The following is an 18,764-nucleotide window of genomic DNA, read 5'->3' as shown; positions in this document are numbered from 1 at the left end:
GCACGTTACAAATGTGGCATTAACAATCTGAATCAGTATGATTGTGGATTGGGTAGTACCTGCATAACCACTGAAAGGATCACACCCCACTTCTAAATACTGTTCATCTTTTTATTGAATATTCTGGTAAATATTTCACATTAATACAGGCTACATTAAGTAGAGCCACTATATGACAAGAAATTTACTCAATTTTTTTCTTTTAAGTATGTAAACAATTATACATGTATTTACCACCCTAAAAGGCTGAAACATGTAATCATCTAATTCTCTTCTGCATACAAGTAGCATTCGGTATGTTTAGCCAAAAGCACTAAGTTCATCTGATCTTAAGTTGAGAAATGGCTAAACTAACCAGAGAACATAATCAGGTGGATAGGAAATCAATTTGTTCTTATACAATGGGCAATCAAATTTCCATTGCTAAAGCCTCAGAGAAAATTTCTTAATTAGGCACATTAAAAAAAAAATCCCCAGGGTTCTTCCAAGGTCATAGGTTTCTCAAACAAGGCTAAAGAGTAAAACCTTCTAACTGTTTAGTTGACATATTTGAGATGCATGTTTCCAATATGAGGTGCCCACGTGCCAGGCCAAATCTGAAAAGGGGGAGGAAAAATTGGAATTTCTAATTAGGAATCTTTAGACATTTACAAAATGAATATATAAATGCAATGGCAATTCACTGTTTTTGCCTAGGAAGAATACACATACATAAAATAAAATGTTTAGTATCATCATCTTGCTATTAATTCAGATCAAGGTAGTCAGTCATGACTTTTGGTACTACCCACAGAATTAAAAGAGTGACATGACAAGTTTGAAAAGCGAGAGAGTATTAGCCCATTTTACCTGCTGGGCATCAGTGCATTCAGTTGAATTTTGGATAACTTTTATCATAGGATTCCAACCAGGATCTGTGCCGTGAAGTCCATTAAACAGTGGGCCTGCTGGAACATCAGCAAGCTGAGGATGAGATGGTATTATGGTGCCTCCATACATGGAAATTGGCAGGCCCTTAAAGATAAGAAAAAAGGCTTAATTGTGAACTGATTATACACAAGTCAGTCCCTAATACCCACTTAGAATGCTCTAATTTCTTTTCATTCAAAGAACTCCAAGGAGCTTCTAACTACAGTATGGTACAGTATTGAGAGACCAAAAATGTTTATCTGCATCTGCAACATTTTTTAAGACACAGAAAACAAAAATAACAAAAACAAAGCCAAAATAACCAAACAAAAAAACTAAAATCCAAGATGATGCCCTCACGAATCCCATATTTGATGAAAATATATACCATCAACTTTCTCGTATTTTAGTTGTGCTAACATTAGTTTGGAAAGGATAAATCTAGCAGGGCATAGTGGGACATGTCTGGAATCCCAGTATAGTATTGGATGACTGAAACAGCAGGATCATGAGTTTGAAGCCAGGCTTGGCTTATATAGCAAGTTTGAGGCCACCGTGGGCTATGTAGCGAAACCCTATTCCCATCCCCACGCTCCACTCCCCAAAAAAGTAAAGAAAGAAAATCTATACAAATGCTTACAGCCATAATCTGGCTTTATAGGAACCAGGAAGCTGTCAGCGCAGACAAGAAGGCATTGGAGCGGTCACAGCCAGCCTTTTAGAGGGGCAGCAGTCTCCCTCAAAGATGTGGCAGCAGACTACAAAACAAAAACCTCAACAATCCCGCAGATGTTTTACTGGGATAGTAGTGACATCATTAGGATAGTTTGAGGATAAACTACTGCAGACAACATTACCCACTCAAGAAATTTGAGTAGAAGGCCCAGGGATATAGCTCAGCAGCACAGCACCTTCCTGGCAAGTGCAAGGTCATGAGTTCAATCCCCAGCACCAAAATAAATAAATTAATTGAGTAATTAAAAAAAAATTGAGACGATCTAGCAGTCATGAAAACAAAAAAGCATACACTACTTAACGTGTTACTACATTGGCTAGCAAAATGTGAAGTAAACTCACTTTAGAAAAATCCACGAAACCACTTGCAATAGGTTGGTGAAAAATGTTAGAGGGAGCTACCATTCCAGAATCATCTCTTTCCATCGGTTGATGCTGGGAGAATGTACTTGGGTCTGATAACTGCTGATGCATTGGATGATTCCCTATCACAGACTGTGACCAACCTGATAAGCCTTCTGGAAAGAAGAATTGAGAATAAGATTTGAAATTTACTTAGATAAAACAACAAAACATTACTACTTCACTTTTCTTTATATACCAAATTTTATCAAAGTAATTCCTCAAGAAACACTCATCATAGTCTCTCTCTCTCTCTCTCTCTCTCTGTCAGTCTCACTTTGTAGTTCAGGCTGGTCCTGAACTCACTATGTAGCCCAGGCTGACCTTGAACTCAAGCAATACTCCTGCCTCAGCCTCCTGAGTGCTGAGATTACAGGCGTGCGCAACCACACCTGGCTCATCACAAGCCAAAACATTCCTAGAAAATTAGATGAAATCTTCTGAATACTCCAAACACCTCATCTCTCTGAAAGAACTCAAATGATTGTCCCATTGTACACTAGAAAACTTAAAAGAGGTAAAGAAAGTACACTTGAACCTTTTATTTCAGATAAAGTCTATGATTCACTCCAACTAACATTCCAGACTCTGAGACTGAACTGAATTCCTCAAAAGTATGGCCATCCTTTTTTGACTGGATGTTTAAGCATAAGAACTAAGTTCTTTGTTCTGTTTTTAAGGAACTAAGTTTGAATGGCAAACTCTCACAACTTACTTGACATATCCCTGCAGAGAGAGGGCAAGGTAACTATACCTGACACAGCATTGACACCAAATGACCAGATTCCACTGTGTCCAACAGGAGCAACAAAACTGGTCCCCACAGGAGCTTGTGCCACAGACCCTCCTTGCCGAATCCGAGCCAGCCTCTCTGTCCCAATGGGGGGAGGTATCTTTCGATCCTGACTGGCGCTGCCTCCTTTTGGTTGGCCCAATGTTGGTGGGGCAGAAGTGGCTGAAAGAGGTGAAGATGATCCCGAAGAAACAGATGGGATAGGAGAGTCACCTGGTGGCAAAATATTTCTCTATTGTTTTATTACATATATAAAAATCTATAGGACTTTGAGAAACCTTGTTGGAAAGATCTAGTCTACAACATAGCTTGGACAATTCTTTTTTCTTTTTATAAGGTCATTCAAATAAAACTGTAAAATTTGTACAGACATTCTACACTAGTTCTGTGTAGAGTAAGTATAAGCAAATCGTCTAAAAATTTTTTTTCCATTTAAATTAAACAAGGCTTGAAAGGAAAAAGACCACATTCACTCTAATTCTAAATAATCTTCTCAAAGCATATACTTACATTTTAATTAATCAAAATGGGCAGTATTTGTATGATACTTAGCTTATTATTTAGAAAGCATGTTTATACTTGTTAGTTCTTTCCTTTTTTTACCCCTTTCTATAACCCTTTACTCATAAGGAAGAAAGGCTAAATGTTAGCAAAGCACTGTACGATTCAGTTGACAGCTTTGTTTCTTAATTGGACTCAGGTTTGGGTAGTCTTCCCTGTCAAAAAGGCCAATACTGACTCCTCATGATATTCATTAAACAAACAACAAAAACAATCAAATACCATTAATTTAAAATATTTCATTTGTTCTAACTATTGAAATGCAAGTAAAAAAAAACCCAAGGGGCAATAATACATTGAGAGATTTAAAAATAAATGAGAAATCATACCAAACAGACCATATTTATGAATCAACTTTTTTCAGATTTGAAAAACTATTTCACAATATTGCTCTTATAGGGCAGTAAAACTACTACAGGCAGTTCTTTTGTAAAACTACTTATATTACCCCTTCATGGTCCAAGCCTTAATGCAAACATTTATGGTTTGGAAGAACAGCATGACTCAAGTTTCTGTTGTACCAATGCTGGCAATTTTTGTGATGACTACAATACAAACCTTGAATACCTGCATACTATCTATTTTACTAAAATTACAACATAGTATTTGCTGAAACAAATGGGTTAACAACATATTCAATAGTACTTTTTGGAAGAATTTCTCTAAGATTCCTACATGAGTTTGAAGTGCTTGTCCAAGGGTGGGGAGAAAAATGTTGTCTGTTGAAACTAGGGGTCCCAACAGGTGCTGGCCCTTGCAGGAAAACTCTTGTTCCTGGTATGCCAGAAAAACTTGACAGAGGAGCAGAAGAGGAAGATGGGGAGCTGCCTGATGGGTCAATGGATGGTAACCCTGAAATAAAACAGATTCAAGACATCCAATTAGCTAAAACTTTAAAATAAAAAGTCCAAGCATATAGCTTATTTTTGTAGATCACAGCAAAAACACCATTTATGTGATACCATATGGCCAAATCCAGTATCTTCTTAAAATCAGAAGAGTATCACCTCCCAGCCATAAATAGAAGAAAGTGGGACCAATGTTTCAGAACTGAAGTCAGAGCCAGGCATAGTGGTACATGTCTGTAATCCCAACATTTGGGTCACTGTAAACTTGAGGCCAGCCTGGGCTACATATTGAGTTCATGGCCAGCTTGAACTACCCAGTGAGACCCTGTCTCAAAAAGCAAACAAAACAAAACAAAACAAAAACAACTGAAGTCACTGAGGTCATGTTTTCAATAAATCTCAAAGCTTTTAACTGAAGTAGACATGAATGAGAGCATATTGTGATAAGTGGTAGTCATTAAAGATGTGTATTCTGCCTTGTGAAAAATTCTCAAAGTATACAGTTTATCTACATAATCATATTATTTCCTATAGAAGTTGAGTTAATAAAAATCTACCTTTGTTTCCTTCCTCACAAAAAGGGAAAGCATATCATTAACTTACAGAAAAGGTAAATTTTATCCTGATAAAACCCAATAATTTCAAACCTTATCAAAATTCATGAGAGCTGGGCATGGTGGCACACACCTATAATCTCAGCACTCAGGAGGCTGGGACAGGAGGAGCACGGTAAGTTCAAGACCAGCCGAGGTACATAGTGAGTTCAAGACCAGCCTGAACTGTATAGTGAGACTCTGTTTCAAAAGCCTGACAAAACACCCCCAAATAAGAACTTTGCAATCCTTCAAAATCCATTGCTTTCTCTAGAGAATGTATTGAGGAAAGGGGATTAAGGTCTGGAAAACAATTCTAAATGCCCATTTCAGGGAAAAGTAGTTATTAACAACATTGTCCAAACTTCTCTCAAGTGGGCCTTGTTGTTGAAAAACTTGATTCCTCTATCATTTAACAATAACTTAAAAAACACAACCTTGAGCCAGGTGTGGTGGTACATTCCTGTAATTTCAGCACTTAGGAGGCTGAGGCAGGAAGACTACTTGGAGTTCCAAGTCTACCCTGGGCTACCCTGTGATACCCCATAGCAACCAACCAACCAGCCAATCAATCAACAGCTTTGTGATATAATACACATAATCATAAATTTACCCATTCAAAGTATAAAATTCAATTGATTTGAGTACCTTATTTCACAGTTTTGTATAATTATCACCACAGTCAATTTTAGGACATTTCTGCTTCCCCTAAAACAAATTCCATACCCACAGCCTATCATTCACTGACGTCTCACACTCCCATATTCCCACTTATAAGCAACCTCGAATCTGCTTTCTACATCTGTAGATTTGCTTATTCAGCACATATAGAAATGGAGAATACAATGCTTGATCTTTTGTGACTAGCTTCTCTTACTAAAATGTTTTCAAAGTTCTTCCACAGTGTATCATAAATCAGTACTTCAATTATTTTAATTGCTAAATTAAGAAAATGTTCTGCCTATAATCCTGGAATTCTGGGATATGGAGGCTGGTAGACTGCAAGTTTAGGCTAAGTCTGGGCAAGTTAGCAAGACCTTGTCACAATATAAAAATGTTAAAACAAGACACAAAAACAGAAAAAGGTGTATCATTTGATTTTATGATACTGGAGACAGAACCCAGGAACACTGTACCACTAAGCTCTTTTTATTTTTTATTTTGGGAAGGAGTCCAGGCTGGCCTCGAACCTGCAACCCCTCTTCACTCAGTAGGCAGAATTAGCATGCACCACCATGCCTAGTGAGATATATTTTATCAGTTGATTGACATTGGGTTTCTGCTTCTTGGCTGTTACAAATAATGCTGCTATAAATATTTGTATCCCACTTTTGTTTTTTAAATCTTACCTGTTTGTTTGTTTTGTGTTTTTTGAAATGGTCACTATGTATTTCAGGCTGGCCTGAACTCACTGTGTAGCTTAGGCTGGTCTCTAACTCTCAGAAATCATTGCCTCAGTTCCTCCAGCATATATCATTGTTTTGAGATGTAGTCACTCTGTTGCCAGACTGCTCTGAAACTCATGTCAAATGATCTTGCCTTAGCCTCCCTAGCAGCTGAGACTATATGTGCATGCCACTGCATCCAAATTGTGTGCTAGTTTGGTATAGGCATACTAGGTAAAAATACCTGAATGTTTAATTTTTTAAAAATTACAGTAAAAAACAAAGAAAAAGGGAGAGGGGCTGGGGATTTAGCTCAGCAGCATAAGCACCTGTCTTGCAAGCGTGTGGTCGTGAGTTTGATCCCTGGTACTGATAAAAACAAAAACAAAAACAAAAAAACAGAAAATTACAGTAAAAAAGACATTACCATTAATCTCCCTCAGTATACTCCCCTTGCTTCAAAACACTTTATCCCACCATTCCTGCTTCTTTCTGAAAGCAGTTCTAGAAGTCTTGTTTCATAAATATCTTTAGTTGTGCTGTGTGGCTGCTTCAATGTGCTGTACTGATTCAAAATTTTTTTCTTCATTTTTTTTTTTTTCCTTTTTTCCGGTACACTTAGGAATGGAGTTCTTGGGCCATGTTTCATTGTGATCCAGTAATTCTACTCTTGCTATTTAACTTTTGAGGAACTGTGAAACTCTTTTTCCAAAGTGGCTACCCCATTTTACATTTCTGCCAGCAGCCATGATTTTAATTTCTCCACATCCATCCCCATCTTAAGTATTATTAAAACATCTTACCTGAAAAATAAGAGAGTAAACTATATCCATGAAAGAGATCATATACAAAAGACACCATATAAGTAGTTAAGATATGAGGGAGGACAAGCTTACTAATCCTGGGCCCCACAAGGGATAGCAAAGATGGACTTTGCACTTGCCAGGCAGGTCCTATGCCACCAGCCTACTAATTTCTTTAAGGTAAGGCAATAATAGGTACACAATAAATGCTTTACTATAATAGATAAGGTTAGGCCATGAGAGCTCCAAACTGAGCCACAGTAAAATAACTTACCAACTGGACTAGTAGAAACTCGCTGGGAAGGTGATCTGAAGCCAGGTGCCTTGGAGCTGTCAGGGTGCACATTTTCCAAGTGTCCAAGTACAGAGTTACCCAGAAACGCTGACTGAACCGTGAAAGAGGCATCTGCAGCAACTCTTGAGGACAGTGGACCATCTCCCCAGCCTTGGTTAGCTGGCACTTGACTGCTATCAAAAAGGCTACTGAAGTGATTGAAAAGTGTGGCAGGGCCAAATGTAGGTTGTAAAGATTTATTTGCTGGGTTTATGTGCATCTGAGAACCATTCATAATGTTCATGGCTGAAGAAAGCTGTACTGCAGCTGGTGGACCTTGAGGTGTTGTCAGAGGAACTGGATTTGTAACAAAAATAGACTGGGGATCCTGGTGGATAGCTGCATTTGGTACCACTGAGTAAAAAGAACCTCTGGCCTGCATTCGATGAGAAACTCGAGGTGCTGGAACAGCTAATTGAGGTAAATTACTGGTGTCCTGATTATCAGCAGTGACAAATCTGGGTGAGGCCAAAGTCAATGGAACAGGTTCTGAGTTAGAGGCAAAAGGCATTGACATAGGACTTAGATCAGATACACTGGATGGCTGTGCCTCCTCCTGTGTGTTACTGGAAGGAGGAGTGGAACTACTGGTTGGGTGAGTTTCTGCAGCTCCCGGAGTATTGCTGGCAGAGCTACTGCAACCATTAGCAGTTGGAGATGGGGTACATAGGTTTGGTATCGGTTGGTCCTGTGTGGGTACTTTCTCTTTGGGAGGTGGCATGGCAGAGAAAGACTCCATCTTTTGTGAAGAAAGCTGTGCTTGAGGAGTAGTTACGGGCAGAAATGTGGTGGGAACTTGCCCACTAGTGATAGGTGCAGAAGAGACGGAAGGCAGGGGACTACAAGTGCTTGTCACAGAAGAAATCACTGATGCTGGAGGACTCGTCTTAGGCACACAAGCAAACAACTGCTTTCTGACTGATGAAGGAGTCCGGGTATTAGTTACACACAGTTGCTGACTGGCAGCAACTACTGAAGAGACAGTGATAGGACAACTGGCAGTAGCTAATCCAGGAGATTCTGAGGATAAGACAGTCCCATTCTGGTTAGGTAGACGGGTTGTATTATTATGCTTTGGAGAGCTATTTGTATTGCCAGGATTGACAGGTCTCACTGGAAATGGTCCCCAAGTGTTAGGAGAAGGTGAGAAGGTTCCTCCAAACTGGGCCATAGGTAAGCGAGGATGCCGAATCTGTTGCATAGTTTGAGCGGCCAGCAGGGCAAAATGAGGGTGGGGATAAGCTAAGGGAAGTGAAACGGGGAAAGAAGAACGTACATTTGTTGGCACGTTCTTGTTAAGTTTATTAGCAGGCTGGAACGTAGATAATGTTGTGGCCTGTGAAGTGACGAGAGTTGGAGCACCCAAGGGAAATGCATTTTTGCTGGAAGCTGCTGTGGTACCTACTCCAGGTGAGAAGTTTGCATGAATGGGTTTGGTGCTGGCAGGTGTTCTGATGTGATTTTTGGGAATCAAGTCTTCTAGTTCCTTAGCAGGATCTTGAATAAGTGCATTGATAAGTTGAACTGCATATCTTGTTGATTCTGTACCACCCCTGGGGGGAAGAAAAGATTAAAACGTAAATAGATAATCTTACCCACCCAATAAAATTCTTAATTATGCTAAACCTAACAAAAATACATTTGCGATAAATTTCCAACTCAAAGCTAGTAATGTTTTTCACAGTTACCTTATTGTGATCATTCTCTCGCCATTTTTATCCTTTTGTTTATCCACATCAATATGGGCACCAGTAACATCTTGTATTGCAGTGATGTTGCATCCTCCTCTTCCCATTATTCTGGATACCACTGAGGCTGGAACAGACAATTTCTTTGACCTATAAAATGAGGACTACATATGAGCTTATGAACTAAAAAAACCTTTTTTTTAATATAGGAGATGGAATCCTGGATGTTGGCACTGAGCTACATCCTCATTCCTTTTTATTTTTTCATTTTGAGACAAACTCTCACTAAGTTGCTCAATTAGCCATCTTGGGCACAAATCCTCCTGCCTTGGCTTCTCCACATTGTAGGGATCACAGATGTGTGCCACCAGACCAACCTTGAAATCAAGTATCTCTGAATAACAAATGTCTTCATTGAAAAGGATGTCTCAACAAGTATGTAGACGGGTAGATGGGTTGTATTATTATGCTTTGGAGAGCTATTTGTATTGCCAGGATTGACAGGTCTCACTGGAAATGGTCCCCAAGTGTTAGGAGAAGGTGAGAAGGTTCCTCCAAACTGGGCCATTTATAGAATACTATACTGGGACATTTATAAAATACTATTTCTCAAATTTTAAAGAGGAAAGTTTTAAAATGTTTTGCTTTAGAAATTGGTCTCTCACACTGAATTTAATTTAAGTAAGCTGAAAATTACATCATTATTTATTTTTTGGTTCCAGGGGATTGATCTCATGACCTTGCGCTTGCCAGGCAGGCCCTTATGCTGCTGAGCTAAATCCACAGCCTACCTCATCATTTGTAACAATATTGTATTAAACTCTTCCTAATCTAAGCATATAACTCTCCATTTGATCAACATAGAAAAGTTCACTGGTTATCCAAGAGTTAACACTTGCTATGTCACATAAAATGCAGAAATTTATATATAGTTTCTAATTTTACTTTAGCATATTCTAGATTAGTATCTAGAACTGTAGTTTACAATAATGAAAGATTTAAATTACTTGGAAACCATCTTGCAAGAGAGGGGAACCTTTGTATTTTATTAGAGTTAAAAGGCAGGACTCCATCTACTTGCCTTCGTACAACTTCTTTCCACCCTTCTTCTCTTTTTTGACCCCTTTTAGGACTAGTGAGATTAAGCTTTATGTTTGGGGAGCTTAATGGCAGTGACACTGACTTGTAGCTTGTTGACAAAGCATTGGGATTCACTTCACCATCAAGTCTGAAAAGAGAAAAATAGTAAGTCTAACAAAAGAAATTTTATGATAGACAAAATTATGATAAAATATTTGAACTAAAATTGGCACATTTCAAATAAGGAAGAAAACTAGAAATACAGCAGAGAGTTCATCATCTACTTTAGTATTAAAACAGATTCAAAAGCCAAAAATTAGATGGTAATAAAAATTACAAGTAAATAAAATTAAGGCATGATAATATTTTTAACATTAGACTACAATCTTACTATACTCTCTAATACTCTTACTTCTTAAGTACCACATGCTGAAGATGCCAACTTCACTTTTGTATTTCAAAGACAAGCTACCATGATAGACTTAAATTCTTTTTACTTGTTTGTTTTTATGAGACAGGTTTTTGCTATGTAGTTCAGGCTGGCCTTGAACTCACTGTGTAGTCCAGGATGCTTGTGAACTCATGGTGACCCACCTGCCTCATACTCCTGAGTGCTGGGATTACAGGTAGGCACCACCATGCCCAGCTCTCAGGGTGGGGAGTTTTGTACTTCAAATTTGTGTGCCAGGAATGAAAATGGAAAGTGAACATTGAGATAACACATCAGAAAAATTTACCGTGTTTGAGTTTTGGGAGTGGTTGCAATTGTCTTTTCTTCTTGGGAATTGAGGAGCTGTGAGGGGTACCTCCTATCACCAGTAGAATTCACATCCATAGTAAAATTTAATTCTTGGCTTTTACCACCACTACTGCTCTCACTGTTGCAGTCTGTGCTGTCCAAATTATCTGAATCACTATTCCCACCTGCACCACCACCTCTAGGTTCTCCATTTATTTTATTTTTATCTGCTTTTTGCTGTGCTAAAGATATATGTTCTGGCAAAATTAAATGTGCTGTAGGAGGGGTTTCTTTTGTTTTATTCTTCTTATTTTTCCGATTGGTGCTGGGTGTTGTCACCACATTGGCCCTTTTTTTCCCAAATACATTTGTGAATGTTGCAGATGTTGCAGAGATTCCAATTGTGGTGGTGGTAGTTGCACTAGGAGGTTCTATGGGAACTTCTTGCTCCACTAGAATTATAAAAACAGATAAAAGGCACATTCAGAGCCACAGATCTTAAAACAAATTGTCATAAAATATAATAATTTATAGTAATTCAATCCTTTAGGTCAGTTTCCCTTTACCAGTGTTCACTAATAAGTAATGTTGGCTATTACTAGAACTAATATATGATATAACCTAGTATCTAAGTTGGTATACAATTTATTCACCATTAATACTGATAAACTCTGAAATGTTAATCTGATGAATTAGGCAAAAACCATAATTTAGTCTGAATTTAGGAAATTTTTCAAATAGCATTTCAGAACTAGAATTCAAGTAAAGCAGCATTATTTGCTTACTATAAGCACTAGCAGATGGCACCATAAACAACTCTTGAGAGTAATGAACCCTGTCTCTCCTAACATATATACCCTCTGTAGTTTAAACCTGAACCTGAGTTATGAGTTTATTGAGGAACTGTATCTTTTTCTACTTTCTAAGCAGAGGAGTTAAAGGTAGAGAAGAACCAGAAGAAAGGCTGGTAAATCCCTATATTGTTTTTTGTTTTGTTTTGTTTTTTCTTTCTCTGAGACAGGGTCATGTTGTATAGTCCAGGCTGGCTTTGAACTCAATGTGGAGCTCTGACTGGTCTTGAAGTCAAGCAATCTTCCTGCCTCAGCCACCCAAGTGCTGGGATTACAGGCATGTGCCACCAAACCCAACCCTTATATTATATTGCTTTTAATATATATATTATGTTTCAGAAGGTAACTTAAATTATAATTGAATTACTTCAAATTATATGCTTGCCTTCTCACCTCTGTTTATATGTATCAACTTATAAAACATTTGAATTTACTATAAAAGTCAGTTATCAATTTTAGACTAAAATAATTCTTAACGAGTTAACTAGTGCAAAAAACACTCATACTGAGGCTAAAACAGGAAAACATAACTAATTCAGATGAGTTATTCTCACCATCTTCATCATTCTCTTCTTCATCTTCATCCTCTGGTAGTTCTGAATTCTCCTTGGGTTTGTTTTCCTCATCTTCTTCCTGTTTCCTTTTTTGTTCCTCTTTTTTCTTTTTTCTCTTTTCTTTTCTTTTCTCTCTTTTAGCTGCGAGAGCCTGCTTTCTGCTCTCTTCTCTTGACTGCAGATGAAATAATGTATGTCATGTTACTAATAATGCAGTTATCTACAATAACAAATGAAATGACACTTTTGTTCATGATACCCAGGGCTTCCTACAGATGTCATTTTCAAAACACATTTATAAAAATAACAAAACCCAACTTAACCATACGTCAACAAAAATAAAAACTGCTGGACTTCAAAAGAACCATCAAGAAAGCAAAACACATAAAATGGGGGAAAAAGTTTATGAATCATACATCTGATAAGATACATGTATCTAGACTCTTCATCTCAATAATGAAAAGACTATTAACTAAAAATTAGACAGTTAGAAAAAGAACCCAACAGAAGTGAGGCAGAGAAGGTTGGATGGTAGGAACAGCTATTTTGGAGAAAACAAGACATCATAATAGCTAGTGCTGATTTAGTATCATCTTGTTTTGAAGTCCCATCAAGCTTTTGTTCTTCTGTCTCCATCAGTCTTAACAGGTTGTATCTTATTGGATTTTATTATAAGTGATAACATTAACAAAAACTTTTATAGACAAGGAGATTATACAGAAATCATTGTTCATTTTCTGTTTGTTGATTCTAAATACCCTGTAATACTGTCATTCTCTTGAACCGTTTTACATTGTCTTGATATGTTTAATGTCACAGTATATGAAGTTATACACAAATATTTCAAGAAAAGAGACACTATGGTATGTTGGGATTATCTTGTGGTGAAACACTATTTTGCTTAAATGGTTATTTTTGTTTTTTTCATTTTTATCGATACCGAGGATCAAACTCACGACTGCCTGCTTGCAAGGCAGGCGCTTATGCAGCTGAGCTAAATCCCCAGCCCCTAATGGTTATGTTTTGACCTGCGCTTGTTGTTATGCCCTCTTTTAGCTCAACCTCCTTTTTTTATTATTTACTTTTTCATTTTTATCCTTTTAATTAAGAGAAAAATAAATTAAAAATAGCAGGATATATTACAGTAACCCACTTTGATTTCCTATTAACTTGATTTGAAACCCTGTATTGCTCTCACCATCTTGTTTTAACTGATTTTACTCTATTCTGTTTTGCTTGATAGTACCAAGTTCGAGAGTATAGGCAACAACTGTGAAGACAATAAAATTCATTATGACGCCCATTCTGGTTAACTATTATCTTCTTTTGAAGTCCTGTAATGTCTCCAATGTTTTGGTTTTATTGGTTTTGTTCTTTACTGTTTGTTCAATTTTATTATAACTGATGATACAGGCAATTCTTTTTAAGATAGCAAGAGGCATTATGGTAACCATTGTTGATTACATTGTATTTTGTTTTTACATTATGTATTATGTCCATCCTTTTGATTTGACTGACTCTGTTCTGTTATGTCACATTTGGTTTTACTCTCTTCAAAAAAAAAAGTAATAAGAACTGTGGGAGTAATAAAACCCAAAATGTGTAATTGTCATTGTACAAAAGAGAGGAAAAGAAAGTGCTCTAAAGGACATAACTGCATGTATATTTAAGTGTATAAGATAAATAACCATATCACTGAGTTTTGTTAGATCATTGAACAGAACTGTTTGCAGTCTCACTGTTTGAATGTCCACTTTATATGCTTTAATTTTGTAACTTGAACAACTATTTCCAAGATGACAATATGTAATCTATCAACTAGTGATTTCCTACTGTATTTTTTCTGAAATTCTGTATAACTTGTACCCTTTTTCTGTTTTTTTTCCTCCTTAAATAAAATTAAAAAATTAGACTGTTAAAGCACCGAGTCCTAAATAGATAATGTTTATTTCTCAATTATTCTTTAATAAAGATTTTTTTTTTGTCTTTTTCTTTTTTATCGGTACCAGGGATCGAACTCGGATGACCACACACTTGCAAGGCAGGCGCTTATGCCGCTGAGCTAAATCCCCAGCCCCTTTAATAAAGATTTTAAAGAAAAGCACTTAATAGATGTTTCTCCAAAGAAAATACACAAATGTAAATAAAATATAGAAAATAAGGAAAATAAGGAAAGTAAAATAAAATATAGAAAATAAGGAATAGGGAAATAGATTTTTCTCAAATGGGAAGAGAGTCAAGAAATGAAAGGAGGAAAGAGAAACAGAATAAACAAATTAAGATATGTTATGTACATGTACCAATTCCATACATTAAATAAGTGTAAACATTATGTAGTGTTAGCATGAACTAATAAAAATGTAATAACAGAGCTGCATGTGATGGTATAAGCCTATAACCTTAGCATTCAGGAGGATGACAAGAGGATTGCTGAGCGTTCAAGGCCAGCCTGAACTACATAGTCAGACTTTGTCTTCAAAAAAAAAAAAAAAGGTAGTAACAAGTTTGGTATAGTGGTGCATACCTGAAATCCTGGTACTTGAGAGGCTAAAATAGGAGGATTGCAAGTTTAAGTTCCATTTGGGCAAGTCAGCAATGGTAACCATTGTTGACTCAATTTAAAAAAGGACTGGGGATATAGGTAATTCCCAGACTCCTCAATCCCAAAGTGTAGTGAAGCTGTGGATAAACTGAAAACTTTATATTCTATGTGCAGGACTATAAAATGCTGCACAGTCACTTTGGAAAACAATCTGGCTGTCCCTCAAATGATTAGTCACATAATTACCATATGACACAGCAGTTCCTTCTCAAGTGTATACACAAGAGAAATGAAAACCTAAGCCGTTGTTTTGTTGTACAGTTTTTATTAATGAAGTTGAGCATTCTCTGCTTATTGGACATTTTCGTTTTCTGAGAAATTGTCCATTCATACATTAATATTTTTCATTCTTTACTTTTGTTTGCTTTTTTTGTGATGGGGGTCTTGCTATGTTGCCCAGACTTCAACTCTTGGGCTCAAGTAATCCTTTCACTCTTTCAATGTGCTCAGATAATGTAACCATTTCTTATTCTGGGTTCTATTTTTCTTTAAAAATCTCATTGATTTAGAATCAAATTTCGTCTGTCTTTATTTTACTGTTTTTTAAAAACTAGTAACAAAATTTTAGTCCATTTCAAAATGACCAATTTTTAAAATCATTAAAACCACTCCATGTTAAGCTATTCCTTGCAGTCTTAGCATAACTCTACATAAATACAATCGTGGTATTTTCTTCATTTAGTATAATTTCTACATTCCATATCACCACTGTCACTTTCAAGGTCAACAGAGAAAGCCTCAGAAAGTCAATCCTTTTAGAACTTTTTCCATTTGCCATAAATCCTAAGATATGTGTCATTTAGTTTGTAATAGGGAGTCTAATAAACAGCTTACATCTTAGATCAGTGGTGGTGAACCTATTGCATGTATGTCACAGAATATTTGTTATTGAAGGCTCTAAAAGGTTTGCCATTATTGGTCCAGATTTTACACTTTAAAAAAATAAATAAAATAAAATTTCTAATACTTTACTAATTTTTTTTCAGATTTATAATAAAATCACCTAGGCAGTAATGTCATTTGGTAAATCTTGCTCAAAATCTAGTCCCTCATTTTATTTTATTGTGCGTCTTTTTGAGACAGGGTTTCGCTATGCAGTTCAGGCTGGCCTTGAGCAAACTTTGTAGCCCAGGCTGGTCTTGAACTCGCAACAATCCTCCTGTCTCAGCCTCCAGGGTGCTGGGATTACAGGCGTAAGCCACCATACCCATCTTTAGTCCCTGATTTATATAATGTCAAAATATCTTTTATGCATGATAGCTCAGGCAACCATTTCCTCTGCACCATATTTTAAGATTATTTGTCACACTGGTGAAATTTTATTTTAGCTGATCTTCAACAATTTTTAGAAAATTATTTTTCTCACTTACCTTTTCCAAGTCAAGTTCCTTTAAAAGAATACTTGCATTCTTATTTGCTTCTGCAGCCTGTTGGTCTTTAGCCTTTACAATTGTCTCAACACATTGGTGACATTTTTTCAATAACTCCTACAGTGGGAAATGGAATTACATAAACATAATAATATGTAACACATAAGGTCAAATAAAAGTGGAGCTAATAAGAAACCACAAGTCCAAGGGTTATAGCACCCGTAACTGAAAATTCACTCAGCCAAGATAATCTGTCCTGGGTCTAGTCCTGTATCATTCTTTTATCAAAATACATATTTTTCCCAAGAAATTTGTGTTTTTAGAAGACCTAATCAGGTTGGTGGTTTAGTAATCAAGTCAGCCCAATAGCATGTGGTCCATAAAAGTAATGTTAACATACACTATCAAAAATTTTTTTACCGATCTACTTTGCAAATGGAGAAAGTAAGGCATAGGTATACGCTTTTGCCTTCTTCAAGAACAAAAAGAGTAAGTTTTTAATTGAACATCTTGGCCTATGAGATATGATTGAAAAATACAGTGAATGTTGAAATTGTAAAAATTTATTACAGTAAAAGATACATTGACATTGATCTCTGTCAATATTCTCCCTCACATTCATCATTCACATTGATCACTCTTGCTCCTTTCTGAAGCAGTTTGGGAAGTCCTCTTTCTTGAATGTTGTGCTGTCATGGTTGCTTCAAACCCCTGAATTGATTTAAATCATTTACCTTCCAGGGTCCTTTTGGGGAAGAGCCAGAAGTCACACAGTGTCAGCTCCAGTGAATAAAGTGGAAGAACACACACTGTAATGTTTTTATGAGTCTACCTTTTCGTTGGATAGCACCTGGCAGAAGCATTCATCTTATTTTTGATCAAACCTTATAAAGATACTCAAGAAGCACTTCCGGAAATATTTTCAATAAGTGGCAAGAAGGATCGGACAAGTTTGTTTGCTCTTTTAGTGTAATAAATTGTAAAAATTTGAATATTCACTATATTCAAGATATAATCACCCCGTCATTCCACAAATAACAAAAATGTGACTTAACAGCATAAGAAACTTACCTTATCTGTAATTGTTGCAATGTATCTCATACATTCTATATCAGAAGGGAACTGATTGACTTCCTTCACCAAATACTGAACAACTTTTACATGACCCTGTGAGAAGCACAACAAAAAACACAAAATCCTTGAAATTTTGCCTATATTCTTAATGACTTTTGACAAAAAACCTCTTAAGATAAGCACTAGATTTAATATTTAAATTAAAGTAAGTATTCAGTTTATAAGCAAAGATAAATACAGCATGCGCAGGAATATATAGTAGACCAAAAAATATTTGTTTTGAATTTAATATAACCACTATAGAAAGTAGGAAAACAAAGCCAGGTATGGTAGCACACATTTGCATTCCAGCACTCGGGAGGCCGAGGTAGGGAGATCACCAGGAGTTCAAGGCCAGCCTGAGTTTGAGGCTACATAGTGAATTTAAAGTCAACCAAAACTATATAGTGAGATCCTGTCTCAAAAATAATAAAAAGAGGAAGTGGAGAAACTTTCACTGAAAACAGTATCTCCTAGAATAAACCTGTCAATAAAAAAACTAGAGCAACTTAGCAAGACCCTGTTTCAAAATTAAAAACAATAATAATAAAAAAAAAACTGGGGGTGTCATTCAGTTCAAGAGTCTTGGATTTGATCCCCTTTACTTGTCTCAATAAGTAAAGTATAACCCAGCAACAAGAAAGAAGCTTCAGTATAACAAAAAGTATTTTCTAGATTTCAAAGCATTATTTTAATTCTGCCTTACTAAATAAATAAGATGGATCATCATATTTTTCTGAGACCTACGACTTCCAGGATCACACTGTCCAAATGCCATGATCAGGAACTGAATGATTGTATTAAATTCTACGCATAGCTATTTTAATATAGCCAAGCCTGCATAGTATCCTCTCCTATTATAAGGTTCTAAAACATCCTCAAGAATTACTCTGATATTTGAAGATTCAGATATATGGTGTATAAACTATTGTTAGTCTCTTACTGTTATAAAATTTTGTTTTATTCTTTCATAAAATAACGAAAGACAAAAAAAAGCAACAAAAAACATGAAAAAAGTGGCTGCAAACCTTCTGTTGTTATGGAGGTACTGCATACCTTTATTGGGTGTGGTTCACATGGGTGTATGTATTTATGAAAATTCACTAAAGTATGTACCTTCAGATTTATACATTTCACTACATGTAAATTATACTTCAATTAAAAATTTTTTTATAAAGAACTGTCTATTTAATTCTATTAAATTTCGTCTGTTTTCAGAGACATAGTCTCACTATGTAGTTCAGGCTGGCCTTGAACTCACGACGATACTCCTGTCTCAGCCTCCTGGATGCTGGGGTTACAGATAGGTACCACTATACCTGGTTAGAAAATATTTTATGATTTTTTTTTGTAAACATATAATCTGAAGTGATGTGGAGCCCTGAATTCAATCCCCAGTGATGC

The 18,764-nt window shown here is 36.4% G+C and overlaps 1 protein-coding gene across 8 annotated transcripts in view; it reads right to left on the bottom strand.

Moving 5' to 3' along the window:
- Positions 1 to 18,764, bottom strand: part of Ankhd1 (ankyrin repeat and KH domain containing 1) — a 125,268-nt gene that overhangs the window by 7,203 nt on the left and 99,301 nt on the right. For 4 of the 8 annotated variants that reach the window (XM_063232209.1, XM_063232211.1, XM_063232215.1 and 1 more), the window contains 11 exons: positions 17,319 to 17,414; positions 16,248 to 16,364; positions 12,276 to 12,450; positions 10,869 to 11,322; positions 10,133 to 10,279; positions 9,052 to 9,201; positions 7,304 to 8,916; positions 4,076 to 4,252; positions 2,801 to 3,052; positions 1,987 to 2,162; positions 850 to 1,014 (listed from right to left, as the gene is read on the bottom strand). In XM_063232209.1, coding sequence (XP_063088279.1) covers positions 850 to 1,014; positions 1,987 to 2,162; positions 2,801 to 3,052; positions 4,076 to 4,252; positions 7,304 to 8,916; positions 9,052 to 9,201; positions 10,133 to 10,279; positions 10,869 to 11,322; positions 12,276 to 12,450; positions 16,248 to 16,364; positions 17,319 to 17,414 — 3,522 coding nt within the window. Of the gene's footprint in view, positions 1 to 97; positions 597 to 849; positions 1,015 to 1,986; positions 2,163 to 2,800; positions 3,053 to 4,075; positions 4,253 to 7,303; positions 8,917 to 9,051; positions 9,202 to 10,132; positions 10,280 to 10,868; positions 11,323 to 12,275; positions 12,451 to 16,247; positions 16,365 to 17,318; positions 17,415 to 18,764 lie in introns of those variants that run through there. The other 4 variants (XM_063232213.1, XM_063232214.1, XM_063232210.1 and 1 more) reach the window with 4 other exon arrangements.

The sequence above is a fragment of the Cavia porcellus genome, unplaced genomic scaffold (assembly GCF_034190915.1).
Source record: "Cavia porcellus strain 051 isolate PalLab524CR breed Dunkin Hartley unplaced genomic scaffold, mCavPor4.1 scaffold_21, whole genome shotgun sequence".
NCBI lineage: Eukaryota > Metazoa > Chordata > Mammalia > Rodentia > Caviidae > Cavia > Cavia porcellus.
The sequence above is the reverse complement of the archived record's forward strand: the minus strand, read 5'-3'. Positions and strand labels throughout refer to the sequence as shown.